This window comes from Cephus cinctus, unplaced genomic scaffold (genome assembly GCF_000341935.2).
Source record: "Cephus cinctus unplaced genomic scaffold, Ccin1 Ccin1_scaffold0338, whole genome shotgun sequence".
NCBI lineage: Eukaryota > Metazoa > Arthropoda > Insecta > Hymenoptera > Cephidae > Cephus > Cephus cinctus.
Genome location: NW_014333032.1, coordinates 23,488 through 51,349, shown reverse-complemented (window position 1 = coordinate 51,349; position 27,862 = coordinate 23,488). Strand labels below are relative to the sequence as shown.

Below are 27,862 nucleotides of genomic sequence, written 5' to 3'. Positions count from 1 at the left end.
ATAGATTTCGACTAGGTTTTAAAATTTGGATTAAGGTACTTAATTATCTTCTAATTTGGCTATGGGTTTAATTTCCATTTTTCTTTGTGGCGGTACCAGCTTTATTGACGTAAATTTTCCTACAGTCATCAAATCCGACGTGTCACAGCTTACACGTGATGTAATAGAAATCTGCTAATTGAAAGCGCCATTATACCTATTGTGTTCCGAAATAGAACTTTTTTTTTTATAAAAATTTCAAGAAGTATTAACATAGATTTTCAGTTATAAAGGAGTTATGGGCGTATACGTTCTATGAACTACATTCATCTATTTATACAAGGTATCTTGTAAACTTTGGAATCCTTTGGTCTATTTAAACAAATATACGTGATGTTTGTAAACTTTTATTGCGTGAAAAAATAGCATACACAAATTCCCAAGATTGAAAATCATACTTATGTAGATATCCTAAATAATTTATTTGAAAATTGTATCGCCTACTGGAGTTATGTCGTATTACTCCTTAGATTGTACAATTTCGTTGATTTATAATCATTTTTATCAAAAGTGTATATTAATATTATGTATACAAAGTTTCACTTAAAGTATGCAATGTGCAATGAAAATAATGTAATATATGTATATTAAGTATCCCTATACGCGATCTGTATTATCTGTGCATAATACCCAACAAAACAGTCTCACGTTTTTTTTAATCGATTTTTGTTAATCAACTGTGCGGAGTGTAATGCAGCGTCACAACAAGTTCTTTGTCTGCTAGTAGCATTTTAATTGTATTAATTTATTTTTTGGCGTGCGTTTTATTCCCTTTGACACTTAACGTAGAAGAGTCGTATTTAACTTAGGCATGCGAAATTATAATTTCATTATTCAAGAAAGTGAATGCATAAAAAATTCATTTGCTGATATATCTTGCATAAGACTGTCAAAGAAGAATTCAAAACTGCATTACAACAAAAACAAAAAAATGTTGAATCAGCCACTAACTCTTCCACGTATATACAGTCAGCGTAAATAATTAATCTTAAGATCTGTTGTTTTCAATGTGATCAAAGTATAATGAATTAGTGTATTCGGTGCACGTGAAGATAAAAATCATAAATATTTCTTTATTCCTTTAAGTTTTACTGTGGAAATTACTGTTATACCTTTACCTTGTCATTGGCCAGTATTTCCAATCTTTTAACTACCTTAGCGATATCGACGTCCTTTGCTAGCTTGAGATAATCAATTTTTCTGACAACGTGTAAACTTGCCCAAGTAGGCAGAAGCTTGCATAATAAACGTATATGTTCCTCAAGTTCGTTGGGCGTTAACTTTGTGCGATAAGAGTTATCAAGCTTCTGAATGACCAATTCCACAGTGAGGACGCCCTTTTTCTCGGCCACAAATATATTGCGCAAAATTTTAGCGAGTTCTGGGAGTCTTGAATAAATTGTTGCTTCTTTTTCTGCCTTAGGAGTTCTCGTCATAGCTTCTAAAGCTTTAGCGGCTTGCTTGGCACGAACCTGAAACAGTTTAAAAAATGTTAAGTATTAGAAGAAACCATTTGGAGAGTTTCTAAACTGAAAAGCGAGTTATTTGACTGGTATTTATTTTTGTTTACCTTCTCGAGAAGTGCTTTGGGGATTCCTTTGAAAGCAGTACTCAGGAAGCTACTCTGAGTCGTTGGTGTTGCAGGAGGAGTATCTACCACTGATATCTCAACGTTTCGAACACCCTCTTCAGTCACTTGGGTAGTAACATCATTAGTGATTGAATCCAAAGTTAGCGGTGAGGAAGTTGATTTTGAAGTCATTCGAGCCTCAACTAACCGCTGCAAAGCTTTTTCCATGCGTGTGTTGCAGTTAAACAGAGTTTTTGCTTTTTCTGTAACAATAATATATTAGCTAATAGGATTTTATATAAATTCTTATTACTTTGTGGTTGTTGCTGATCAATGAAAATTAAAATTTTTCACATTCGTGCAGTGAGTGTACGCAACGTGAATAAATAGACTGAAACATTCTAACTTACTTAGCCTACGAATCATCTGATGATTACTCAGTGTTACGTTAAAACCGTTAACCAGTACTAACATTATACTGTAAAACTGTTGAGGCCGTCTTTTAGAAAGTAATACTAACGATAATGTATAGAGTCCCGAGTAAATCGAGTACCTTTATATCGATTATCAGCAGAATTGCAAGATGCGAAATTATTTGCTGATAGGTGGTCTACTAGTTTGGGAACTCGGCGTAATCAGGTCAAACGTATAATGCAACTTTGCAACGTAGTAAACGTTTACTAAATAAAACACTAAGTCATTCTGATTGTGACAGACATCAAACTCCTCCGAATGCGACGTAAGACTTTTCGTTAGATATGGGTCACCGTGATAATTATAACGATGATTTTACTTATATGTATATCACTTTTTAAATTACCTAGAACATCCTTAGCTGAAGAAGCTTTATCAACATTGGGTGGTTCAGGCAATTCAGCACGTTCGATTTCTTTGCAACTCTCCACGTCAAACTCAGGATGCCACCTGGTGATCTTTTCCTTTTTAATGACCATAGGCATTTCCAAACCTAATAGGAACTTTTCGTGCTCGTCCTTAACTTTTTCTATAATAATAAAAAATCAATCATTTTTAATAATTTCACCGACATTTCCAAATCGCACTATTGCATATTCTTCATTAGCTACCTAAAAGGGTATTGAAGAATTTTCTTCTCCTTTTTAATAATACTGCAGGGCTCATGCTGCTCTCAGAAGCTGATTTTAGTACATCATCAGCATCTGGTGTATTACGGCCACTCTTTACCTCTACCACAGGTGTGATTACCAGCTCGTATTTCTCTTGCTGGGAAACAGACCCAAAGCTTCTGTGCTTCTCCTGATGAAAGGTAAAAGCATCAGGATAGATTGTCTTTATCTGAGCTAGATGGTCAAGAGTAAAGTTACGGCGTAGTTGTTCTTGAACCCCTGGTCTTAGTTTCTTGAATGTTATAAGTTCCTTGCGGTTGAATAACATTGCTGCAACCTGTTAAGTTGTATGAAGAAACATTTCTATTAAGAAATTGTTCACTTAATAAAATTTATCTATTTATTACTTATTAATGAGAATATTTGTACCGTATCGACGCATCGGAAAACCTCTGCCAGAAATCGATAACTGTAAGGTAGTGGTAAAGCAAGAGGACCACTGTCAGACAAGGATTGGAATCTTTGATAAGCTGGAGCTTTAGTTGGGCTGCTCTTTACTGGACTTGGTGTTGACTCCTTTGGAGCAAACAGTAGTCTACGTTGAGAACTGGCATTCTTGGGAAGATCTATATTTTTTGTTGGACTTAAGAACGACTTACTCGGCGACTGATTGCTTTTCTGTGGACTGTTAAATAAAAATAAAGAGAATGAATAAATAAATGTACAGATATACCTTACAAATTATTAGGTAGCTTAAACAGTAATCTTTTTAATCCATATTTAAATGATTTAAATTTAATGAATGTAACAGAAGAAAAATATATCTTATTTAAACATAGTTAAGTCCTGTTAGGTTTGTTTATTCAGTAGAACTTAGCACAGTTATTCACCATTTATCTACTAAGAATCTGATCAACCTATCACATCTGATCAGATAAAGGTATATATAATGCTAATTGCTGCCCTTTTCTGAAGGGCATAAAGTTTTGCAAAGTTCCACTCCTCATTGAAGAATATGGGCAATGGAAAACTACCAGTGCTAATTATCATGAGGAACTATCAATATTGACTGTACCAAGGTATTGAAATAGTTAACAAACCTCTAACAGGTTTCAATGCTTTTATTTTTAAAATCGCTGTGTTTGAAATATTAAATGTCTTGTTGAAAGAAATCAGAGACATATAAAAATAGTTGCTTCATTAAATCATAATATTTATAGTAAACTTACCTAACAGGAACTTCTAGTTGAATTCTCTCAAACTTTTTTATTTGTGGTTTTCGAATGTCATCCTTATTATTGAGATTATCAAGCCTAGCTTCGCAGTTTTTGATTCTGGTAATGGAAGCCTTGAGCTCTGCTAGTCTTCCAGACTTATTGATCCTATTCTTGATCTCAGATAGACTCATATCTTGCTTACTCAACCTATCCATAAGTGAACCTTTCTTTGGAGTAATAGAACCAGCTGCAGGTGGCTCATTTGTACCGTTAACAATCTTTGTTACAACAGGCTGATTCTTCTTAGGAGTAGCTGAACGTTTCTTAGTGGGACTCAAGGCACCTTTCTTTTCAAAAACAACATTCTTGGCTTCATCAGTCTTGCTACTAATCTTCAAAAAAGTTTCACGAATATCAATCTGACCATCTTGAGAAGAATGCTTGCGAGACCTTATTGATCTGTTTCTAGTGTTCATTGTAGAAGTCTTCTGAGTATTACTTTTCACAGAATCAAACTGGATGTTTCTTACAGCAGGGTTTTGCTTGATCACAATCCTAGGTACCCTTTCAGAACACAAGGAATTGCTCTCAATATCGTTAGTAGAAGAACACACGAGTTTGGGAGTCGCTCGACCAGTATTTTCTTCAGTAATAGTTAATGGTGAACCCGAAGACTCCGATCGCTTAATCTCACTACTTTCTTCAGCATCGCTCACCAGGTTCGTTTGTTCCTGCTCTAAAATTAGGACCTTGGACTTACTTCGTAAATCATCAGGAGCTTGCCGTTTTCGCGTATTAAAGAACGCCGCTACTGACGGCTGAGACATTTTTTATATACGAATATATACGTATCCGGTTGCGCTTGATGATCAAGGGTGTCGCCAAAAGTCCGTTAAACCTTTTGAAAACTCAAGACGCTCCTTATCCAGTTGTGAGTCTTCCTAGCTGCTGCACTACTACTCCACGTATGGAGGTAAAATCGCGCCTATTTTACTGATTACGCGCGAAAAGATTGTGTCAGCTGAACATAACTAGCGCCAAGGAATCATAAAGGCAATATCACAATACACTTGTCTCGTATTGCAACGATGCAAACGAAGAAAAACTGGTATAATTATGCACCTCTGTGAAGTTAGCCGAACAACTTTACCTTTTTAACTTTAGATTATAGCTAATTGGTGGTCATTGGTGGCATAATTTTAAAATATTTTGTGGTCCTTTGTTCTTTTTTAATTATTAAAAATTTGACCATGAAGGTAGCCGAAATTTTTGTTGCTTAAATCAATTCATTTAATGTTTGGTAATGAAAATGTTTGGTGGTCTTTCGTTTTTCTAAAAAGTAGAAGAAAACCATTCATGGACAACGAGGGCAGTCATGCCGTGTGGCTGTGAACTAGGCTGCATTCATCCAATGCATATGTATTTCTCAATTAAAATCATCATCAAGAGTCGGGATGGACTTGATCGAATCCTAATCGTTTGGCGGTTACAAATATCACAATTAAAACCTTTGATGATGATTAATTAGCGGACAAGATACGAAAAATAGTTCACAGCCATGCGGCATGGTCGTCCTCATTGTCCATGAATGGTTTTTCCTACTTTTTTAGACAATCGAGGGACCACCAAATGTTTTACTGCGATATTCTTAATCAACAAACGATTGCATATCGACTAAGCCCTAATTGAATTAATTTAAACCAAAAAATGTCGGCTTACTTCACCGTCAAATATTCATTATTTAATTAAAAAAGAACGATAGATCACTAAATATTTTAATTAGGCCACCAATGTCCATCAAACGACCACTAATCGATTCGGTATAACCAAAAGTTAAAAGTTAAAGTTGTCCGGCTAATTTTACAGGAGGATCATTGTCGGTTACCTATGGTAGTTACTGATTGTTACCAACTGCCAACTGCCTTCTAATTATTTAAGAACACATCACTACAATTAAAATCCGCGCGTAATTCAATATTTGTGATACGACTTATGCAATATTAGAAAACTCTTTTTCGTACAATATTTTTTGTTTACTGATATTTGATTTATACTTCCTATATATATATACTTATAATTTTACTCATGTACGTTCTCACGTTATTATATTCTATTATATTGAGCTTGAGTTCTATGAGAAGCCGTGATGAGGAGGAAGCAAAAAAGGAAAAAAAAGAATATTGAATTTGAGGCATTTGTAATTAATACAATTTTTGTGACTCTTATAGATATATGTTAAGCATCAGTTAAATATTTATTATAGTATTAAAAATAATTTAATCATAATGCATAACACTGATCAATCCGTCTTTCTTTCACATGTCTTGTCTGCCCGTTATGAAGACCTCACATTCTGGTATTTATACTAGTCTTTTATAGAAGGAGATCGATTTTATATTCATAGCGTGACATACTCTTCTAGTGATAACAATGTTAAGATTCTTGTAAAAATATAATCGCTAAAACATACTTCTCTCTCACATTTTGCTAACGCTAATTGATATTAGTATAACCAAGACCGTGGTATAACCTATGACATAATACTTAACCTGAAAGAGGGTAAAATGTTTTAACTAATTCATATTTGGTGTGCTTGACGTTCTTCAAAAAACATCATTAAAACATATTTTACTTAAAGAACCTTGTAAGAATACTGTTTAAAGGAAGTATTAATACTTATGAAGATTTTTTGGAATAAAATTTTATTTCTGTTAACTCTACTAATGTCTAACCTAAACTGAGAGATTTAAAACCATCCTGCATTTTAGGAAATGAGTGTGGTCAGGGGCATGGGTCTTTGGATTAGCAGAGCTAAACAAATAAGGGAGCAACTCTTCTCTGCAAAAAATCTTTTTTACACAAACGTTGGCATATCAATATCCTTATCTGCAACTGGTGATATATTGGAACAACATTATGAAATATTAAAGGTACTGCGCTAAAGATTGTAATACCTTAAACATAATTAATGATTTAATGATGTACCACATGAAACAATAACAAATGTTGTGTTGGTTATAGGGACAATGGGATAGATGGAGTCCAACAAGAACAAGGAACATGGCTGTGTCTGGTATGTCTGTAGGGATCGTGTGTCACCATTGGTATTGCTATTTAGATGCTAGGATACAAGGAAGAACTATTGGAATTGTACTTAAAAAAGTTGTTATTGATCAATTAGTGTGTTCACCACTGTGTATAGGGATGTTTTTCTTAACACTTGGCATATTAGAAATGAATAATTGGGAAGAACTTAAACAAGAGATTAAGAACAAAGCTCATAGATTATATATAGCTGAGTATATTGTATGGCCACCAGCCCAAATTATTAATTTTTACTTTCTCCCAACACGATTCAGAGTGCTTTACGACAATACGATATCCCTTGGCTATGATGTTTATACTAGTCAAGTTAAACATGATAAATCTAACTCCAAGAAAGATAGTGATCAAATATGATAGTTTCTTATTAAATATTTAATAAAATATTCGAATAGTACAAACGGATACTGAGCAATTAAACTTGACGGTTATACTCTTTTTATGAAATATCCTATAAATTACATTCAGGCATCCTGAACATAATTTATAAATATATTATTTATAAACGCTCCACTAATTAGTTGAAGCAATATGTAGGTAACAGATAAGAATTCTAATCTGTACATTATGACATTCACTATGGTAACATATTGAAACGAAAAGAGTTCATGATTTTCTATATTTTTAATTTGTTTTCATTTTTCTGTCATCCTATGAATTTGTAGCATAATTTACAGTGTTTCCTGCAGGCAGGAAAAAGACAATTGCATGATTTAATAAATAATGTACAATGTAAATAAAGAAAATATATATATTTATAAAAACAATGATAAATTCTGGATATTGAATGTACTGTTAGTATACTAATTAAAATGAAGTATCTATACAAGCAACGATAAGCAGTGAAAGTAAAGTTGTAGCAATAGAAGAAGTTCCATTGAAATAATATTTTCCATTTGAAATATTTTGCACTTTTTATTATTTTACGTAAACAATAAGTTGATATAATGTCTTTTATCAAATTGACTAATTTTTTTAATTAATTTGACCAATATATCACATTATTGCTATACAATGTAAGGAGCTCACCCGACATTACTCGTTATAATTTTTAATTCGGATTTTGAATGCCAGAGAGCGTTTCAGGGACAAAAAAAAATGAAAAATTATGAGTTCAGATCAAATTTTGCACCCCGGCCCTCCACGGAATATCAATCCCGGGCGTCAGCAATTACGACATAGCATTTACTCCCTGGCTTGATAATTACTTAGGCAATAATTCTCTAGTGTTGCTTTTGAACCCGCTTCCTCATCAAGAGTGTAATGTCACGTTACAACAGAAAAAAATATTGACAGAAATGACGAGAAACATCAAAAACTTATCTCGGTTTAATGAATTAAACTTTTAATATGGTTTCAGTATTTAGTTTCCTTAGAACTTAGAACATACCATCATGAATACCAATGGGAACAAGAACAGCAATAAATAATAGTAAATTACGAGCTACCAGTCTCCAATCTTTTGGCACAGCATATGGAGCCAACACGTGTGTCAGTCTATGTACCTAGATATCATATTAATACAACATTACATATAAATTATAAAAACAGAATAGTCATATTTAAGATGATTACCTCATGACTAGCACATATGAAGATAAAAGATGTAACCAATAGGTTGAGTACTGGGAATCTTGGTAAAAGTACAAGAACCCCATGAGAATCAGCAGCCAGCCAGACGTGGCCCTGACCCACCAAAGCTTCCAGACTAATTCTACCCAGACCAGCTAGGAGTACAGAATGTTTACCTCGAAGTGGCAATGAGGCATTTCGAAGTACAATATAACCAATTATCTATAATCAGAATATACAGGACGATGAGTATAACCATAAAAGTAATTTTTAAGGGATCATAATTTTGTAAGAATATAATTACTGGTATAAATGCTATGTAGGAATGAACTTCTTCACACTCAGAGACTGAGTGGCAAAGTATAGTAAAGGTAGTATACGCTGCTAAAGACAGTAATGCCAGGACTGGGGCTAAAGCTGTCCCTGGAATATGGTCTATTCTTTGCAATGCGAGTAAACCTGCTCCAAATGCTATGCCCCAGGCTACGCTATATCTGTCTACTCTCCAGCGAGACCACCATTCACGTATGTCATCGTCAGTCGTAACGAACAGTGCTTTCCAAGGTCGAGTGACAAAAACTTTCTCGAAAAATACCTATGCGATTACAAAAAACATTAAAATTTTATTTCCTTGTAGTAGAATTTATTAGAAATAAAATTTGGTACCTCGGACATATATAATATTGTTATGACAGACACAAGTCCTAAGAGCTTTAGGGCTAAATACAGCAAAGCTCTTGGACCATACTCAGCAAGACTTCCTGAGTACACTCTAGGTGGTAACCATGCAAGAACGTAGACAACCAAAAACCAGAAGGACGCTAATGGTACAAAATGATAAAATTGATATGGTCTATTCATACAGAGGCACAATGACACTGTAAGTAGATTAAGTCTAAACAGTACCTGAAATATAGAATAAATTTAACATGAGTATTCAAGTTATAGAAATTATTATAGGATTCCATTGCAAGCATTTCAATATCACTTACTCTGGCAAATCTGACAAGAGACACGTCACCCCTTTGCCAAAAATAGCAAAAGTGTCCATAACCAGAAAGAAATAAGTAGGCAGAATTAATTAATCTTAAGTGCATGTAAATTGGTAATACATTGCGGGCACCAGTTACATGATATATAAGTACAACAGCTTGCATAAGTCCTCGCCACTCATCTGTTTGTTCTCTGTTTAAAGCTCTAGGCCCTCTTTCACGATCCTCAGTGAAAAATAATCCAAGGGCCAATATATATCCCAGTGGTAACCAAAAACTAAATTCACTATAGTATTTATTTTCTTTCATGAAGAAATTAGTTCTGGAATACAAACCCTGGGTTTATAATTTGGATATCATACTGATCACAAATAAAAACACAGCAGAACAACTAAAATAGAGAACTATAGTAAAGTCATTAGTAATTACGACTGCATTTATATACGTGAAATGAATATTATACCTGTCACAGAGATAAAAGTATAAAAGGATAATTGAGAGAAGTGCCAATGAAGTGATTAGAGTATATAAATCATGTGGCTGAGCTGGTTCAGGTTTTACACTCTCAGCACTATTAGCTTCTTCAGTTCTTTGTATTTCTTGTGTTGCTACAAGAGTATAAGTAACTCCTGTACGATACTGGCATATCTTTCTATACATCCATGTGCTGGCCCCAATGATTATACTACAAAGAACAAATATATGGTATATGTCTAAAAGAATGTTTTAATAGTAATATTATTATAATTAACTAATTACCACAAAGCAAGAATTGATAATGTGACTAGTTGTAAAGTAGTAGCAGCTTCAGGGTAACTGCAACAACTACCATCATCGAAATTCATGTGATCATTGCAGTGGGTGTTGAGCAATATTTGAATTTTATGTCGCAATGATAAAGGACTGGCTAAATATCCATCAGGACTTTGCTCCAAGACACCAGTACCTACGAGTCTGCAACTCTCCCACAAGTGCGCTTCACTATGTGACAAGATCTGCGAATCACAGGAATGTATTTAATATATTATAGTGTAGACTAGAAGGTTACCACACTGTATCCCGAAACAATGGATGATCTCTTAATATAGTAGAGAGGAGATCATAATGTGAATATGTGCAAAAAATTAACTGCAAGTAAGTACGTTTAAGGAGTTAAACTTTATCCTCGAAAATTGGAGAAGTAAACCATTAAACTGTGTTAAACTCATTGGTATCACAGAGACATGAAGGATCATTAAATTTTTATTGAATATGGTATCTAGGAGCTTTTGAGGTCATTAATCACGAATTTTAAGTAAAAGTTTCACAATTATAAATAGTAGACTTGAGTTTGGTCATCGAAAGGTTCCTTATGCAATTCGGTCACAGATACATTCCCTACATTTAATTCAATAAACTAACTGGTCCGTCCTATCTCAAATGATTTATATTTGTATTTTGAAGAACAAATTCATATAACTCACGAAAAACAAAAATGATGAGTTGCAGATATTGGGTCTATAACTTAATTCGTCCGGTTTGCTAAGAGATGACGTAACTTGATTATTATTACATCTTTCCAATATTATGAACATGCGTTGGAAAGCTACTGTCATTGTGCGTCTTTTTCAGTATATGTCATTCATTTGAAGCGTAAACAACAATAATTTTTTTTCACTCAAATATGTCGAACTTTGTGCCTGAAAAAGTGTTTTTGCGGGGAGTTCTTCTTCATTACTTTAATATGAAGAAAACTGCTGCCGAAAGTCATGGTATTTTGGTGGAAATTTATGGTAAACATGCTCTAGCTGAGCGAACGTGGCAAAAGTGGTTTGCACGATTTAAAAGTGGTGATTTCTGCTTGGAAGACGAAGAACGTCCTGGGCAGCCAAAAAAGTTTGAAGATGAAGAACTGGAAGCATTAATCGATGAAGATTGTTGCCAAACACAAGAAGAGTTAGCAGAATCTTTGGGAGTCACTCAAGCAGCCATTTCAAAACGTTTAAAAGCAGCCGGATACATTCAAAAGCAAGGAAATTGGGTGCCACATGAACTGAAGCCGAGAGACGTTGAAAGGCGATTTTGCATGTCCGAGAGACGTTGAATGGCGCGAAGGTAATGCTCTGTACTTGGTGGGATCAGAAGGGTGTGCTGTATTATGAGCTGCTAAAACCGCTGCTAAAACCATCAATGGAGAACGGTACCGAACAAAATTAATCCGTTTGAAGAGAGCCATAGCCGAAAAATGCCCGGAATATTCCACCAGACATGAGTCCATAATTTTCCATCATGACAACGCTCGGCCTCATGTTGCAACACCGGTCAAAAACTATTTGGAAAACAGCGGCTGGGAAGTTTTGGCTCACCCGCCTTATAGCCCAGACCTTGCCCCGTCCGACTACCATTTATTCCGATCGATGCAGAACGCCCTCACTGGAATACGGTTCACATCAGAACAGGGTATCAAAAATTGGCTTGATTCATTCTTGGCCGCCAAGCCGGCGCAGTTCTTTTAGGATGGAATCCACAAATTGCCAGAAAGATGGGAAAAAGTCATAGCTTCAGATGGGCAATACTTTGAATAATACTATTGTACATGTTTTTCTGAAATAAACGTTCAATTTTTGAAGAAAAAACCGCACGAATTAAGTTATAGACCCAATATGTTACTGGTATTAAACATTATCTTCTCAACTGTGAGGGATTATTTAGCAATATGACACGTCTATCGGCTAGTGTTGACACTAGCCGCGTGTCCTTGTTGTCTATTTGTAACGAGTGCGCTCACAGTACAGGAGTACTGAGAGGTTGGTCGTTTTGTCACATTACAATATATGAAATGTATTGGAAATTTATGTTACATATACAGGGTGAGGCGTTTATAGTGACCCAGGCAATTTTCTCCCGAACGAAGCGAGATACAAAAAAATGTTCGATACATTAGTTTCATGGCTTCGAGGGGGACACAAGATGACGTCTTTCAATTTTTTCCTAAATCAAAGTATCAAGGTCATTTGAGGGTCAACTTTGGTTTTTCAAATGGGATGGTGTATTTTTTGTTATGGAAATCAAAAGAGCATTCAATTCCAGGTCTCAAAGTACTGGTATGCTATGGTGTCAAAACTAAAGGATCATGGGATATTAATTGAAATAGAAAAAAAAATCGGTTTACTTTTTAATGGCGCATACGTTGCGGGGGGTTCTTTCGATGAAATTTCACAACAAATGTTCGAAATGTTGGCCATTTACTTCGATGCATTTTTGATAACGTCGAATGTAAGAACGTTGCACTGCCAATAGAGTGTCATCCTCGATATTGGCAGAGACATCAATAATGCGCTGGCGCATGTTGTCGCATGTCGTCGGTACTTTCTTGTAAACTTTTTCTTTTATGTATCCCCACAAAAAAATCTGGAGACGTCAGGTCCGGAGAACGGGCAGGCCAATGAACAGGTCCTCGACGTCCTATCCAGCGATCGACATAATCTCGATCCAATATTTCACGAGCTTGAAGCTAAAAGTGAGCTGGACATCCATCATGTTGATACCACATATTGCATCGTTCCAGAAGTGGTATGTCTTCGAGCAATGTTGGAAGCACTCGATCCAAAAAGTCCTTGTACTTCTGTCTGGTGAGTGTATCTTCAAGGAAGTACGGTCCAACTATGCGGTTTTGGTAAACACCACACCAAACATTTAGAGTCCACGGCCGTTGATGTTCCACTTGCCGCAACCACCTCGGATTTTCCGTAGCCCAGTAATGCATATTGTGGCGGTTAACTTGGTTAAATTTAACTTTAACTTGTTAAATTTCATCGAAAGAACCCCCCGCAACGTATGCGTCATTAAAAAGTAAACCGATTTTTTTTCCTATTTCAATTAATATCCCATGATCCTTTAGTTTTGAGACCATAGCATACCAGTACTTTGAGACCTGGAATTGAATGCTCTTTTGATTTCCATAACAAAAAATACACCATCCCATTTGAAAAACCAAAGTTGACCCTCAAATGACCTTGATGCTTTGATTTAGGAAAAAATTGAAAGACGCCATCTTGTGTCCCCCTCGAAACCATGAAACTAATGTATCGAATATTTTTTTGTATCTCGCTTCGTTTAGGAGAAAATTGCCTGAGTCACTATAAACGCCTCGCCCTGTATGTATAAAAACTTTAGTTTCAAATGGGTGACGCAATTTGTCAAATTACGATTTAATTAATATACACAGATATCTCTGAAATAAATAGAGTTGGATACATTTCTTTCATACGAAAGTTTTTCATTTTCGAGAGGACAAAATGGTACTGATATTCGTTCATTCATCGATCCAGCCATTTTAGAGAATTTTAACTTGCTAATTCTTTTTTAAATTATAAACAATTTTGTTTGTTTAATTAAGATGTTGGTGGCATCAAGACGAGATTAAACATTTATATTCAAGTTCGTTTATCGTATACCACTCTTTATTTTTAGTTAAAACAAGTATTAATGGATCTGCATATTTTCAACGCCGGATTCAATTATGCATCAATGGAGGAGACAATATTGTGGACAGTTGTTGAATTCTTGTAAACTGAATGTGTCTCAGAAAATTATCAAAAAAGAATTTTCACATTAAATCTTAATAACAGAAACATTCTGCTAATCCTCTGCGATACATATCCATTTCAAGAATTCAACGACTGTTCAAATACATCGCCTCCAATCTTTATACATAGTCGAATTCTGCATTGAAAATGTGCAGATCGATTATTACTTATTTTGCCTAAAAATATAGAGCGACATACGATAAACAAACTTGAATACACATGTCTGAACTCGTCTTGATGCCACTAACATCTTGACTAAAAAAATAAAACTGATTATCATTGAAAAAGAAATTAGCATGTTAAAATCCTCTAAAATGGCTTGATTGATGAACGATCGAATATTAGCACCATTTTGCCATTATTTCAGAGACATGCGTTTATGTTAATTAAATTGGGACACCCTTTATATTTTAAATAGATATCAATGATATGGCAAAGATGTAAAATCATATTTTATCGGCCTATTTCGATTTAATAATATATCGTGCGAAATTAAATATTTTTACAATTTACCGTTTTTCGCTATCTTTCTTAATCATCGGATTATAAACGAAAAACTAAAAAATTCACGTTTTTCGAGCAGTACTTTCACCTCTTCAATGTGCGGCTAATTTTGTATAAGTATTTCTATTATAATGTCCCATATACATCAGTAGATAAGCCCAAATAATTTTTCTTGTTAAATAAATTTGAGTTTACCTTCACAGCAGCCTTATTGCAAATATTAATTTGCCAATTATCAATAGTAGCTAATTGGACAGGCAGTCTTTCTTTAATTACAGGATCCTGCATCATCCAAAGGAACTGTGAACCCTTTTGAGCTAAAGTATCTGCTGGTTGTACTAATCGTGTAAGACCTGTACTGTATTCTGAATATAATTGATCATTGCTAACGTTATTTTTAAGGATATCAGCTACTGCACAGCCTGCAATTATCATTCCCGGAGCATCACCGTTCTAGAAAAGACAGTTTTGATCAATGCAAATATAATGTTGAATACTTTTTATAAAAGCTATATATGTTACCATCCAACCACGGAAATCTTCTATCATTAAATCATCCAATTTGGGTCTCCATAAAAATTGAACATATAATCTGAGTTGAGCATCATGAAAAGTCAAATCTGAATTTTCTGGTAATTCTGTTAAGTCAGAGGCTTTACCCTGAACTATGAATTGTGACACAAATGTTTTATATAACTGTCTTATTCTAGCATCCCCACTGAAGACAAAATGATTACGATGACCCATAAACGCCAGGTAACGTAAACATCTTCTACTGTCTCTGAAAAAATACAAATATTTTGAGCATGACTTATTTAAAAATTTAATGACATCAAAATTCTCACGTTTGTGTATAATGATGCATCATACAACCATAAGGTTGCCATTCTTTGTCTCCTTTGTATCTCCCTTCTGTTAATAGCCACTTGCAAGAATTGCTGCCTGAAGATCCAATATATAGAAAATTAATATAAATTAAATAGCAATAGTTGAGTCTGTAATAAAAAATCTTACTGTAAATAAGATGTATTGCTCCATGATACAGAATAAAGCATGTGACAAGAATGGTGGCCAATTTCTTGGCACTTGCCACAGTTATCAGGCTAATAAAATGCTCTGCAGAAGTCATCAATATAATTTTTTAACTTTCTGCTTCATAAATTTTATATTTGTACGTTTTTGGCAAATCTTCCAATTTTATTCTTTCACAATGAAAACTTCTGTGCCATGAAATAAGGCTTATAATTATTTTAATATCCCTTCTGATCCTTATAATAGTGTATTTTATACCCTTCATATCAATATCATATAGATGCCAAAAAAGATAATTAAGCCATTATTACAATTTTATATAACAAATTTAAAATTTAACGAAAATAATTAACATAAACTAAACCTTCTGCCATTAAATAATTTAAACTTCGTCTCACTAAAACAATTGTCTATGAAATTTCATAAAAAAAGCGTAGTGTTTACAAAATGTCAAAACTGCTTTAACAGGTTAAATGCACTAGGATGATATTAAAATCGGAGGGACGTTTGAAAGTGTCTATGTACTATGGTAAAACTTCTTTTAGAATTTATTTTGCTTATGTGGCTCAGTATCAACTACATAAGTGAGTATACTTATTTAAAATATATTTAGTTTAGAGTGTTTCACAAATTATTAATTCTGTGATAATTTTCATTCTCTTCTTATTCTTTAGATGCTGAAAATTGTCAGGGCCACGATCGTGTTAAATTTTTGTGTCCTGATGGTCAAGACAAAACGAAAGAACGTTGCTGCTTTTCAGTTGTACCAGGAGAAAGATATGTTGGTTTATATTGTTGCAGTATGCAAGAGTACGAATCCATAAATCTGGACAATGATTGTAATTATTCTTATAAAAAAAATAACTGTGAACTTCTTGTAACAGATTTATTTAAGTACAATCATCAGGTATCTGTATAATAAAGCAAAAAAAACAATTTACATAGAAAAATAAATTATAAAGATCATGAACATTTTTGTTTCAGATGAAGGTTTGATTAGTACAGAGAGCCCCACGATAGAACCATGGATATAAAAAGAGTTATCTCTGCAATATTATAATCTAAAATCATCTCTTGTATATACATATATATTAATATATATTACATTTATATTAATACTGTATTAACAATATATAAAAACAATGATGATGCATAAGGGACATCGATTGAGAATGTCAAAACAATTCTATTGACTTCTGTAAAGACTCAGTTGTTCCTTTAACTCGTCCAGTGTTTGTACCTGAAACATGTCACTCCTTTCTTGAAGTAATTGTAGCACAGCTGTTAGTGTCTGAGACTCCATCCTGTAAAAGCAAGAATGCAAGCAGGTCTCATCATACATTTGATATGTTCTGTTCACTTACTCCTTCTCTTTGCTACGTTGTTGAGGAGTCAACTTTTGTTCAGCCAATTTTAGTCTTGCTTGTTTATACTGTGCCTGTAGACCATATATTTTTGCTATCGGACTGTCCTTGTCATTTTTTTGTCTAATGGTCTGCAGTGTATATAAGTACCATTAGAAATTAATAATAAACTATCAAATGACAGAAAGACTGTTTATTTAAATGGGATAATTATAAAACCCATTATTCTCTTCATTTTTATCTAAATAATCATTAAGTATTATTTGATATCTTACTTCCTTTTCCTGAATATTATGACAGATCCAAACAGTTGCAATCACAACAAAGAATGACACAAATGTACTGAATATGTGAAACCATGTCAGATTAGCGTAAAAAACGTTCGCATGATCCAGCCAGTTATAGAACATATTTTTCTAGCTTAAATGTTCGTAATATCAATGATTAATGTGATTTTCGAAGTTCGAGGTTATGAATATGTCGCTGTTATCTGCACCTTGAAATTTATCTTTTCAAAAATGTTTTTCCTGTATCACAATCTATGTATATTCATATAATGTTAATTAGATAATCAAGGTGAACATTTAGTTATACTTACCAATTACTTTCAAAAATGAAAGTGTGATAATACAATTGAAAAATCAATTTTTTATTGTTATACATTAAGTAGAAGTAAAATTACAATATGTAAATATCTTAAGCATAATTATATTAATAAAAATAAAAATAAATTGTGAAGGAAAATAATTGTAAACAATCTATTGAGATACTTTACAACCATTCTGCCTCTCACAAATTGTTTTTATTTCAGATTTATAGTATATGTATGTACAGATCATGATCATTTGTAGATACAACAAATGATTACGCGATGTACAAACTTTAGGTAAATATCTAATCACAAAATATTTGTACCACGTTAAATTCATTTGCAAGGCACAATGCAAATGAGTGTAAGAATGCACTGTGCATAATGCATTGAGTCTTGATGAAGAAATTTAAAATATCAAAAGAGTTAGAACATGTTGTTATAGTCCAAAAGAAAGTATTGGAATCCTCAGGGAATTTTTCGCATAATTTACTTTTATAATAACACTGGAAGCATTTTGCTATCATAACTAGAGATAACATAGACCACTTATCGCTTGATACGTTTTACAACACATAGTCCTGTTTATGTAACCAGACGTGAAGACCACAGAAACTCTGCAAGAGCTCTACACATTGTAGAATTTATCTAAGTACCATTTATGATCTTGCATGGTGGCTAACAGACCAGAGTTTAGTAAAGTCGAATCTGTTGGACCAAAACCCATAGGGGGTGGACCTGACAGAGGCGTAACACTACCGCCTAAAGCACTGTGAAAAAGAAAGCTATTGACATACTTCATCTGTTTACCATTTTAATATTACTTTACCTGATGATTGCTGCACCAGCACAGACATCCCATTTTTTAATTGCTGTCATGTGAACATATGCTGTTGCATTACCAACAGCTACTTCAAGAGACTTGTAGCCTATAAAAGTATATTATTGTTTTAATTGACACAAATATTTAGTTTATCGAGACAACTACCTGAGCCAGCTGCCGAAATCACTTGAACGTTGTCCCCCAATGCCAGTTTAGATGCATTATGAACTCTTCCAGCATGAGAGCGTGATACTATTAAGACAGGATTTCTGCCTTCCTTAGGCTGTATATAAATTTCAGAGTGAACACAAAACATTGACAGAAGGAGTTAAATGTTTCATATACCTGAGGAAGATTTCTCAAATTTGGCGATACACCATGATCAACCCATGCCCAGTATGTAGTTTTTGGTTCAAAGGGCTTGAATATAACTCCTATTACAGGTTCGCCCTTAATTGCCACACAAACCATGGTTGTTACATATTGTAAAAGATTCTCTAGATTGATAGAATATGCTATATTATAAAAGACATACCATAAAACTGACACAAAATGAAGATGAAGCTATTCACCTGTGAACTCTTTTGTAGCATCTAGGGGATCTATCCAAACAGTGACATCATTAGCATTAGCAGCAATGTCAGAACCAATACCGTATTGATCTAATTCTTTAATAGTATCTTTTAAACTTGGCACTTCTATTTGATCACATCCCTTAGACATTTCCTCAGATATCACAGTAATTTTTGGAAAGGCTTCAATCAATGAATGATACATAGCACAGTGAGAACGATAGTCTGCAGCTGTCACTGGATCATTAACACCTGTACAATATTTAAAATAACAAGTGACATGTGTACATAGTAATTATGTAAATGTACATAATAAATGTCAATGCAAAAATTAAAAAGAATCGTTTGAAGATGCACCATCAGCTGATTTTGACAGCCAATATAACCTAAGAAAAATTACCTTCTTTGGTTTTTCCTTTACTCTCAATATTCAATCGGTTTTGATTATGGACCAAAACTACTTCTGATCCTCCCATTTTTGCAGCCCTTATAGATCCAGCAAGGAGTGCTTTCAAGGAAATAACATATCTATTGTCTATACTGGAGTAAGACGGTCCTCGAGTTGAGTAAAGATACAATAGAATAAAAAAGCCAACTGTCACACAAAGTCCAATTTTACTTATACGCACGTTCGCTCCAAGATGCATTCTTAGATAATTATTTCTTTATATTACACTAAAATTACAATTCGTTTTACGGAATTTTTTTTTCTGATTGAAAGATAATCTATTACTATTGCGGCGCCATGTTTTATTTAACTTGCTACAAACACGAAACTCTTAGATACCGGAACCAACCCAATCATAAAACAAAGTTCAAAAGTCATGGAGTACACGTCTAATATTGCCTAATACGATAAAGATTGTTTTTAAGGTATCTTAAAGATAACTTAAGGATTTATGTGCTATCTGCGAAGCGTCTGTAATTGTATAAATTGATAGTTATTTTTATTTAATTTATAAAGATAAAGACGGAACCGTTAAAACAACTTCCAGATAGTTTTTTTTTATTAACGTAACTATAGAAATTGAAGATAGGATTTACACCTAACATAGTTTTACACATATCATGAAGTAACTATACTGATCATCATTGTGCTAGTTATAAGCTTTATTCAATTTACTATTAATCATTTACTCGTTATTATTCATGTATTATTATTCCCTTCTGCATTCTTGCCCTTTAAATCCTAACTCTACAGTTCAATGAACTATATGATACTGATTACATAAATATGTATGTTACAATCAACACCATAATAATTTAACATTGAATAAATCATGAGATTTACATTTTTATTTTTTATTACAATAAATTTTACTTCGCAGCCTTTAATTTATAGTACTTGATTCCTACATTTACGATAGATATACTCTTGGCAATTTTAGTAGTGACTTCATTTATCTTTATTATTGTACTCGCAACGTACATTTTATAATTTCTCCAGACACTGTCAAGCCTAGACAAGTGTAATTCTAGCAGCAATTTTAGACACTGTCGTCTGTAGAAAAAATATACATTTTGATAAGCTATGTTTACATTTAAAAAAAAAAAATTTATCTACTGATCAATCTTACCATGGTATGACCATTTTGTTTTTTTTGGATTTTTATTGCATGTCTTAACGTAAAAGGAATTGTCTGGTGGCCTTTTCTGTAAGAATGAACGGATAGTTTTATTTGGAGGAAACACTGTCACTGAAGTTTCATTTGGAGTAAGAACAATACTTACCTTTTCTTTGCAACTACTTAACATAGAAACTATGCTGAGACATACGCTTTGCACACTCAGTGCTGGCGACCAATCATCCGTCAGAATGGATAGACAAATGTGACCATTGCTATAGACGTGTGGGTGTACTGGAATGTTACCTCCGATAAAGGTAACTTCTGGTGAATCGAACGGATATTTGGAACTAAATTTGAATTGTAGTTGAAACTGTTCTCCTTCATACAATGTCCCTTTGGCTCCCTCCATGTGAACAATCCATTGTGTTAGATTCTGACCCACCTCATCGCCATCAACAAATACTCCAGGAGGAGGTTCACGCACCAAGGACATCAACTCCCTCTGTAATCTCCGCTGCAATATATTAAGCAGATTAAGAAAGAAAGAATCTATATCCTAATACTTTATAGAAACCATATAAGACTAGTGATTTATATAATAAATAAACTTCTTGCATGTAAGTGGATAGATAGATTTTATACAACACTTCTGTTGACATAAATGAAGATTGATCATAAATAATGTCTGGAATGGTATCTGAAGATTAGTTATTACCCTTCCATTGAATACTTATCACAGGATAATACAACAAGAAAGAAATTCGTATTAGGAAAACATAAAGAAAGAAGCATGGAATAATAACCATATCATATAGTCAAATATAAGAAAAAAACATTGAAGCAACATAACAGTATATCAGTATTTATAAAATAACACTTTAGAATTCATAAAGGAGACAACATAAACCATAGCAATTATTATCTCCAAGATGCATGTGATGATCAAATCTATTTTTTTCCAGAATGTCAACAAGATAAACAAGCACTTGAATTGATTTAATATGAAACGTCACTTTGGCCCAGAAGGATGATTAAAATGCATTCATAGTACCGATATACAGATTTCTCTTAATATGAACGTCAATCATTTGCGTTGTCCAGACCCTTAATATTCAAAGAATCTCTTACTATCCAAGTATAACTTGTTGCAACAGATATAAACGAAAATTTCAACAAATTCTTGCGAAAGTGGAGAAACGACTCACCTTCGACGGGGACATTGCCGCCATTGTCGTTAAACAGCTCTCCAGCGAAAAACATAACCACTTCTCATAATGACAGACCTTCGCTATCTTCCTTTACGTGACGCACAGGTCTTACTTTCACCTTACTAATGCGCCTTCCACAGAGCTTTCCTCATTTTCGAAATTTTCGAAATTTTTGCTTGTTAACCAGAGAGAATGTACTTATTCCTTTTTTTTCGACCACGGCAGTCGGATGAAAGTGCAACTGTACTGAACCTTAACAACTGTGTCATACAGAGTAGTAGATCTTCTCGCAAAAGTAGACAAATTACCGTACAAAAATATTTTTTGCAAAAATACCAACGATGCAAATAAAAGTAGTTGCTGTATAAAAGTACTAGAATTTCAACATGTCCCAGTTTGATACTTCGAATAAGTATAAAAAATATATGTTTTCTTAAAGTGAATGAAATAGACGTAAGAAAGTTTATGTATATCTTAAGTGGACAAAGCATTCATAAAGGTTGTAGAAAAGTGGCTTGCTGTTATTGGTTATCTATCATTATGTAAAGGATATGCGAGTGAATCATGTGATAATATTTAAGATTAAAATATTTGTTTAGTTCGAAAGTTAAAAGTAGCAGTTTTCCAAAATCTGAGATTTTTCCAGATTTTGCAAATTGATTGACCGGTTCTTGTGCCGGTTCGTACTACCGTAGTCTAAAGACGTAAATAGACGAAAATGTGGTGGGATGTGGTGTCACGCAAACTTAGGTGACAAGGATGCTTAGAAATGAAGTTCACCATTGAAATACTATATATACATATATATTTTACATATCAGAATCGCGCGACATAGAACATATAGACATAAGTATCTACGATCGACATATAGTACTGGACTGCTTACTGTAGCTGCAGAAAGTGTAATCGGGAATAGAAAGAGAGAGCAAATAGTAAGGACCGTTCTGTCCTTTTCTATAATTTTTCTATTGGTCGAAAGGTTTCTGGATGGAAGGGGTTCAGGACTGTAATATGCAAAATAAGAACCGTGTGAAAGATTACTCCGCACATCTAGAATGTATGTACGTTGTTACAGTCGAATCATGGAGACAAAAGCCTCCGTGAGTCAAATCTCAATTGTCGTGATTACTTTATTGTAGTTGAGTTTATCAAAATTCAATATTACTAAAAAAAATGGTGATTCGCTGTGTTACGCGTGGGCTACCGCGAGACCTGTATTTTCAGCCCAATACGATAAGCTTTAACAACTAAGTAAAATCGAAAAATAACCTTAAATTTTATGATTAACATAAGATTAAATCAATTCTTAAACTTATAAAATATATAAATAAAGTTCATCGTGAAACATACATTTTACTGCGCGGGGTTCCCTTATTCCTGACTCCGCTCCTGCCCAAGAGAAGGACAGCACGGTCCTTACGATTTGCTCTCTCTTTCTATTCTCGATTACACTTTCTGCAGCTACAGTGAGCAGTCCAGTACTATATGTCGATGGTATCTACTGTATTCATATTTAGTCAAAAAGATGAAAATGTTTATATAATCGGTCGGTAATAACTCAGCATGTAAGGTTTTGCCTTGTCATATTAAGATATCAGAGGGCACCACATAGATTGCCGCGTTGCAAGTATACCACCTCAGTGAAGTTAGCCAGGCAATTTTAACTTTTTAACTTTTGATCATACCAAATCGATTGGTGGTTGTTTGGTGGTCATGGGTGGCCTAATAATAACATTTGATGGTCAGTCATTCTTTTATAATCAAATAATAAAAATTTGACCGTGAAGTTAGCCGAAATTTTTTTTTTCAACGAATTAAGTTTTTCAGGTGCTCAATCGATGCGTAATCGTTTGGTGGTAACGAATATCATAATTAAAATGTTTGGTGGTCGTTAGTTTTCGTAAAAAATTAAAAAAAAAACGATTGCAGTGTCCAGCATTGACTGGATATGGGTGTAGGAACACACATTTACGGTCAATAAAACAGATATTTCTGAACAGATTCTCCCTTCGAAAGAATTAATCAATGCAAGAACGCTAGCCGATGATTGGTAGTCTAATTAAAACATTTGGCGGTCATCAATTAATGCACGAGGTATGAAGCCTTTGGTGCTCGCCGTGCAGCGGAGGTATGACCAGAGATGAGTAGGGAGATTGCCAATGAGCCTGTTTTTGGTGGTCTCAATTTTTCTTTTTTTTAAGTTTTATTTGCTTACTCTATTATTTCCAGAGCTTCATATGGATATTAAGGGTATTGACTACTTTATTACTACGGTTTATGGAATATCCTGTAAAAAAAAAGGTGGATACAAGTCTCCCTATTTGAGTGTTCACCCGGTTTAAAATCGCGGATCTCGAGGAACGCACGAATTCATTCGACCAATCAAAAACGTGGAACTAGTTCGAGAGTCTCGTTCAGGTGGCGCGTCGACGCGCCAAAACACAGCTCCAGATTATCACGCGTAGTATTACTATATATACACGACTAATCAAAAACGTGGAACTACTTCGAGGGCCCTCCGCTAAGGTGGCGCGCCGAAACCAAAGAAAAATTGCCTTCACCAAAAACAGTCTCATTGGCAATCTCCCTACTCATCTCTGCTCACATCACCAAAAACCCTTCCGAAGTAAAGATACAGCGAACGGGGGTGATTGTGACCATCTGTGGGTTCTGATCTTTACAACATCTATTTTCCGCTGGACCACAGTCTTCGGACGCATTGTGCACTCTGCTGTATTGTGGCCACAGCTCCTTCCTTCCCTAAAGTGAATGGTTCGGCGAACAGATATCATTGTGATCATCTGTGGGTCCTGAATCTTCACTCTCCACACCTTAGCTACATCACAGTCTTCGGACGCATTGTGCACTCTGCTGTATTGTGGCCACAGCTCCTTCCTTCCCTAAAGTGAATGGTTCGGCGAACAGATATCATTGTGATCATCTGTGGGTCCTGAATCTTCACTCTCCACACCTTAGCTACATCACAGTCTTCGGACGCATTGTGCACTCTGCTGTATTGTGGCCACAGCTCCTTCCTTCCCTAAAGTGAATGGTTCGGCGAACAGATATCATTGTGATCATCTGTGGGTCCTGAATCTTCACTCTCCACACCTTAGCTACATCACAGTCTTCGGACACATTGTGCACTCTGCTCTATTGTGGTGATAGCTACCTCTCTCCAATCCAAAAGGCTAGCAGAGATAATAAAGTAAACAAAAAACACTTCTTGTCGCCTGTGGTATTACAAGCAAGCTAGAGACAATTGTAAAGTGTGTGTATGTGTGTGAGAGAAAAAGCAAAATAGAATATTAAGGATAACTAGTCTGTAATTTACAGGACAATATATTATTATTTTATTATTTTAAAAAACTCCAGTGTCTAAATTGTTTCTAAAGACGCCTGCCCAGTGCACAAACCCTATAAACAGTCTCGTGATTCCTAACACTTGAAAATCACGAAACGTCTCAGTATACATAATAGATGCAAACCTGTGTGGCGTAGCACGAAAATTAAACGAAAAAAATCTCCAAACATGGAATATTGCGATTACTAGATCATATTTTGTGAAAATATATTTTTATAACAAGATAATATATATGATAATAGTAAAAATATATTCATTTCAAATTTTTAATGATAGTTGCGCTTTTTTCCGATCGGGAGGCGCCACTATTCTATGCAATTCGTATTACATTTGATAGATGGCGCCACATTAAAAATCTAAGTCACTAGCAGCCAACTTCAGTTCGGAGTCGTATGCTGCAGTTTACCCGTATACCTTCCTAAGTTTTGTGTTGTTCGGGATCTAACCCCCTGCCTACGAATGATCTGTCGTGCACGTCAAATTTTTGCATTCTTTCGATAACAGAATCCTGTTGCAATACTTGTACTCTTTGGAAATTCGTGTAGACTGACCAGAGTCCGCGAATTTCCACGAGTCGGTCAGGCAGGTTAATTCTTTGTGAATTTTAATTCAACGAGTTTTTTTTATTATCGCCGGCCGCACCCAAGTGATTTCCTCTTTTAGTGATTCATACAGCGAAATTAAACTTTAACGATTGTTGTTCCACAATTTTTTAATAATATCTTTGACGTGTTATATTTACTTGATTTTAATATTACTTGATTTTATTTAAATAAGATATGACTGAAGCACATAATTTTGAAGCTAATGCTATCTCTTGTCATGCATGGAACAAGGATGGAAAGGGTACGTCATTCTTGTATAACTTTTCTCTAACAAAATACATTATTGGACTAAACCACAGAATACAACTACTTCTTGACGTTAGCTGTGGATTCATTAGTTTTTTTTATATGAAGCTCTTTGAGAAGGACTTGTGTTCTGCAGTTTTACCTTTCATTGTTTGATTTTGTGGAAATCAGGGAACTGGATATTATTGTTTCAGAGGTTGCCTTTTGCCCTAGTAATAATGACGTTCATGTGTATAAACGTACTCCAGGTGGATGGAAGGTTCATGAGATATTACAGAAGCATGATCTACGAGTAATGGGTTTAGATTGGGCTCCTAATACTAATCGTATAGTAACATGTTCAGCAGATAGGAATGCATATGTTTGGACCCAAGGCGAGGATGGAAAATGGATTCCTGCTTGGGTCTTACTTAGAACAAACCGAGCTGCCACTTGTGTTAAATGGTCTCCTCAAGGTATTAATCTAATTACATTAATTAAATTTACATCGGCTGATTTTTTATACAGTTGTTATATGATGCAGAAAATAAATTTGCTGTTGGTACTGGAGATAGAGTGATATCTGTTTGCCACTTTGCATCTGAGAATAATTGGTGGGTATCAAAGCACATAAAGCGACCACTGAGGTCTACAGTAACGTGTCTCGATTGGCATCCTGATAATCAAGTACTTGTTGCTGGTTCTACGGATTACAAGGTCCGCGTATTCAGTGCGTACATTAAGGATATGGAAGAAGCGCCAGAACGCGGTGCATGGGGATGTCAGCCTAATTTAGGTAGTCTGCTCGCGGAGTTTCCAAACTCCCCCAATGGAGGTACATCTCTTGTTTCGATAAATAACAACTACTCCAAACGAATCGATATTAAGTATTATTGTTTCCAGGCGGGTGGGTTCATGCTGTAGCCTTTAGTCCTTGTGGAAATAAAATTTGTTGGGTCGCGCATAATTCTTCAATATGCGTCGCAGATGCTACCAAAGGCAATACAGTCGTACGACTGTTCACTGAGCATTTACCATTTACTAGTTGTATTTGGGTGGGATCAAATTCTATAATCGCGGGGGTAAGCAATCATGAACCTCTCAAGGCATGTGTCCTAATCCTTATAATAATTAATAATTATTCAAAGAGATCAATTATTCTTTGTCTCAGGGTCATAGCTGTATGCCTCTGCTTTACTCAGTAGATGACAATGGTCAGATCTACTTTGTATCAAACTTGGATAGCATGCAGAAGAAGGAGACTTCCGGTATATCTGCCATGCGAAAATTCCAGTCCTTAGATCGTCAAGCCAGAACCGAAAGTAGTGAGGATAACCTGGACAGTATACATCAGAATACTATTACCAGTATTCGCAAGTTGTCACCAACTGAATTCAGTACCAGTAGTTTAGACGGGCAGTTGGTCCTGTGGGATTTAAAGGTAAAGAATTGGAATAAGGTATTATCTTGACATATTGAATATAATATTGATAATAAATAAAATTGTTTTCAAGCTCCTGGAGAATTCCATCGCTGGCCTGAAAATTGTCTGAATTGTTGAATTTTTGTATACACTGTCGAAATTTACAATACTACATCGAGTGCGACGATTTATGAATGTTACAATAAAAATTACTTCATTTCGCGTACCCTTATCAACGTATCCTCGTGCAATTTCCCGGCCCTTATAAATTTGTAAAATGAATTTTTGTTTAAAAAACAATTAAGTGCACGGGAGAGGGATCTTTCGATCACACATTCACTTTTGACGTTCGTATCGATATCGGGAATATCCGGTGATTTCCGGTAGCCCGAGTCATTTAAATCTCACAACTCGAAGTGTGCCTTTAGTCGCGCGAGAAA

The 27,862-nt window shown here is 34.7% G+C and overlaps 8 protein-coding genes across 12 annotated transcripts; 3 read left to right on the top strand and 5 right to left on the bottom strand.

The window, feature by feature from the left end:
* Positions 1-370: 370 nt before the first annotated feature.
* Positions 371-4,982, bottom strand: LOC107267080 (DNA replication factor Cdt1). Its single transcript, XM_015738324.2, has 6 exons — positions 3,924-4,982; positions 3,124-3,379; positions 2,695-3,031; positions 2,430-2,612; positions 1,610-1,872; positions 371-1,511 (listed from the first exon to the last, which is right to left on the bottom strand). Exons 1-6 carry the CDS (start codon positions 4,736-4,738, stop codon positions 1,146-1,148), a joined length of 2,220 nt encoding a protein of 739 aa, XP_015593810.1. The 5' UTR covers positions 4,739-4,982; the 3' UTR covers positions 371-1,145.
* A 1,121-nt stretch (positions 4,983-6,103) lies between these two features.
* Positions 6,104-7,780, top strand: LOC107267069 (mpv17-like protein 2). 3 transcript variants are annotated; one of them, XM_015738306.2, is made up of 3 exons: positions 6,104-6,267; positions 6,680-6,841; positions 6,933-7,780. In XM_015738306.2, exons 2-3 carry the CDS (start codon positions 6,683-6,685, stop codon positions 7,368-7,370), a joined length of 597 nt encoding a protein of 198 aa, XP_015593792.1. In that variant the 5' UTR covers positions 6,104-6,267; positions 6,680-6,682; the 3' UTR covers positions 7,371-7,780. The 3 variants fall into 3 exon arrangements, with proteins under 3 accessions (XP_015593792.1, XP_015593794.1, XP_015593793.1); XM_015738308.2 differs by lacking the exon at positions 6,104-6,267 and adding an exon at positions 6,283-6,470; XM_015738307.2 differs by lacking the exon at positions 6,104-6,267 and adding an exon at positions 6,283-6,555.
* Positions 7,781-7,914: 134 nt separating this feature from the next.
* LOC107267068 (N-acetylneuraminate 9-O-acetyltransferase) lies at positions 7,915-15,778 on the bottom strand. The gene is made up of 11 exons (XM_015738305.2): positions 15,664-15,778; positions 15,495-15,591; positions 15,172-15,430; positions 14,845-15,102; positions 10,337-10,572; positions 10,041-10,262; positions 9,578-9,899; positions 9,252-9,491; positions 8,890-9,180; positions 8,589-8,807; positions 7,915-8,518 (listed from the first exon to the last, which is right to left on the bottom strand). Exons 1-11 carry the CDS (start codon positions 15,776-15,778, stop codon positions 8,393-8,395), a joined length of 2,385 nt encoding a protein of 794 aa, XP_015593791.1. The 3' UTR covers positions 7,915-8,392.
* Positions 15,217-16,903, top strand: LOC107267071. Of its 3 annotated transcripts, XM_025084283.1 has the most exons (5): positions 15,217-15,281; positions 15,360-15,405; positions 16,150-16,265; positions 16,356-16,588; positions 16,666-16,903. In XM_025084283.1, exons 3-5 carry the CDS (start codon positions 16,208-16,210, stop codon positions 16,675-16,677), a joined length of 303 nt encoding a protein of 100 aa, XP_024940051.1. In that variant the 5' UTR covers positions 15,217-15,281; positions 15,360-15,405; positions 16,150-16,207; the 3' UTR covers positions 16,678-16,903. The 3 variants fall into 3 exon arrangements, with proteins under 3 accessions (XP_024940051.1, XP_015593796.1, XP_015593797.1); XM_015738310.1 differs by lacking the exons at positions 15,217-15,281; positions 15,360-15,405 and having other exon boundaries at positions 15,932-16,265; XM_015738311.2 differs by lacking the exons at positions 15,217-15,281; positions 15,360-15,405 and having other exon boundaries at positions 16,356-16,520.
* On the bottom strand, positions 16,754-17,623 carry LOC107267070. The gene is made up of 3 exons (XM_015738309.2): positions 17,321-17,623; positions 17,046-17,176; positions 16,754-16,985 (listed from the first exon to the last, which is right to left on the bottom strand). The coding sequence occupies exons 1-3, from the start codon at positions 17,453-17,455 to the stop codon at positions 16,868-16,870; spliced, it is 384 nt and encodes a 127-aa protein (XP_015593795.1). The 5' UTR covers positions 17,456-17,623; the 3' UTR covers positions 16,754-16,867.
* A 205-nt stretch (positions 17,624-17,828) lies between these two features.
* Positions 17,829-20,123, bottom strand: LOC107267078 (putative inositol monophosphatase 3). The gene is made up of 6 exons (XM_015738322.2): positions 19,430-20,123; positions 19,030-19,281; positions 18,803-18,954; positions 18,623-18,740; positions 18,464-18,563; positions 17,829-18,404 (listed from the first exon to the last, which is right to left on the bottom strand). Exons 1-6 carry the CDS (start codon positions 19,674-19,676, stop codon positions 18,263-18,265), a joined length of 1,011 nt encoding a protein of 336 aa, XP_015593808.1. The 5' UTR covers positions 19,677-20,123; the 3' UTR covers positions 17,829-18,262.
* Positions 20,124-20,288: 165 nt separating this feature from the next.
* LOC107267079 (ubiquitin-conjugating enzyme E2 W) lies at positions 20,289-22,225 on the bottom strand. Its single transcript, XM_015738323.2, has 4 exons — positions 21,803-22,225; positions 20,761-21,111; positions 20,607-20,682; positions 20,289-20,530 (listed from the first exon to the last, which is right to left on the bottom strand). Exons 1-4 carry the CDS (start codon positions 21,824-21,826, stop codon positions 20,517-20,519), a joined length of 465 nt encoding a protein of 154 aa, XP_015593809.1. The 5' UTR covers positions 21,827-22,225; the 3' UTR covers positions 20,289-20,516.
* Positions 22,226-25,581: 3,356 nt separating this feature from the next.
* Positions 25,582-27,654, top strand: LOC107267066 (actin-related protein 2/3 complex subunit 1A). The gene is made up of 7 exons (XM_015738303.2): positions 25,582-25,755; positions 25,947-26,015; positions 26,215-26,475; positions 26,544-26,834; positions 26,903-27,081; positions 27,171-27,440; positions 27,514-27,654. Exons 2-7 carry the CDS (start codon positions 25,949-25,951, stop codon positions 27,550-27,552), a joined length of 1,107 nt encoding a protein of 368 aa, XP_015593789.1. The 5' UTR covers positions 25,582-25,755; positions 25,947-25,948; the 3' UTR covers positions 27,553-27,654.
* The last annotated feature ends 208 nt before the right edge of the window (positions 27,655-27,862 follow it).

Coding starts and splice junctions, on each gene's coding strand:
- LOC107267068 (XM_015738305.2), bottom strand. CDS start 15,778: ATGACTTCTGCAGAGCATTTTATTAGCCTGATAACTGTGGCAAGTGCC. Junction 15,592..15,663: donor AGCAATACATCTTATTTACA/GTAAGATTTTTT, acceptor TTGGATCTTCAG/GCAGCAATTCTTGCAAGTGG. Junction 9,492..9,577: donor CTCTTGTCAGATTTGCCAGA/GTAAGTGATATT, acceptor TCTATATTTCAG/GTACTGTTTAGACTTAATCT.
- LOC107267080 (XM_015738324.2), bottom strand. CDS start 4,738: ATGTCTCAGCCGTCAGTAGCGGCGTTCTTTAATACGCGAAAACGGCAA. Junction 3,380..3,923: donor CAACTAGAAGTTCCTGTTAG/GTAAGTTTACTA, acceptor TTTATTTAACAG/TCCACAGAAAAGCAATCAGT. Junction 3,032..3,123: donor TTTTCCGATGCGTCGATACG/GTACAAATATTC, acceptor ACAACTTAACAG/GTTGCAGCAATGTTATTCAA.
- LOC107267071 (XM_025084283.1), top strand. CDS start 16,208: ATGGTAAAACTTCTTTTAGAATTTATTTTGCTTATGTGGCTCAGTATC. Junction 16,266..16,355: donor GCTCAGTATCAACTACATAA/GTGAGTATACTT, acceptor CTTATTCTTTAG/ATGCTGAAAATTGTCAGGGC.
- LOC107267078 (XM_015738322.2), bottom strand. CDS start 19,676: ATGCATCTTGGAGCGAACGTGCGTATAAGTAAAATTGGACTTTGTGTG. Junction 18,564..18,622: donor GATTTCGGCAGCTGGCTCAG/GTAGTTGTCTCG, acceptor ATACTTTTATAG/GCTACAAGTCTCTTGAAGTA. Junction 18,405..18,463: donor GCTGGTGCAGCAATCATCAG/GTAAAGTAATAT, acceptor TCTTTTTCACAG/TGCTTTAGGCGGTAGTGTTA.
- LOC107267069 (XM_015738306.2), top strand. CDS start 6,683: ATGAGTGTGGTCAGGGGCATGGGTCTTTGGATTAGCAGAGCTAAACAA. Junction 6,842..6,932: donor AACATTATGAAATATTAAAG/GTACTGCGCTAA, acceptor TGTTGGTTATAG/GGACAATGGGATAGATGGAG.
- LOC107267070 (XM_015738309.2), bottom strand. CDS start 17,455: ATGTTCTATAACTGGCTGGATCATGCGAACGTTTTTTACGCTAATCTG. Junction 17,177..17,320: donor ATAATATTCAGGAAAAGGAA/GTAAGATATCAA, acceptor TATACACTGCAG/ACCATTAGACAAAAAAATGA. Junction 16,986..17,045: donor CAACGTAGCAAAGAGAAGGA/GTAAGTGAACAG, acceptor TTGCTTTTACAG/GATGGAGTCTCAGACACTAA.
- LOC107267079 (XM_015738323.2), bottom strand. CDS start 21,826: ATGGCGGCAATGTCCCCGTCGAAG. Junction 21,112..21,802: donor CGGCAATGTCCCCGTCGAAG/GTGAGTCGTTTC, acceptor AATATATTGCAG/CGGAGATTACAGAGGGAGTT. Junction 20,683..20,760: donor TAAGTAGTTGCAAAGAAAAG/GTAAGTATTGTT, acceptor TCATTCTTACAG/AAAAGGCCACCAGACAATTC.
- LOC107267066 (XM_015738303.2), top strand. CDS start 25,949: ATGACTGAAGCACATAATTTTGAAGCTAATGCTATCTCTTGTCATGCA. Junction 26,016..26,214: donor ATGGAACAAGGATGGAAAGG/GTACGTCATTCT, acceptor TTATTGTTTCAG/AGGTTGCCTTTTGCCCTAGT. Junction 27,441..27,513: donor TGGTCCTGTGGGATTTAAAG/GTAAAGAATTGG, acceptor ATTGTTTTCAAG/CTCCTGGAGAATTCCATCGC.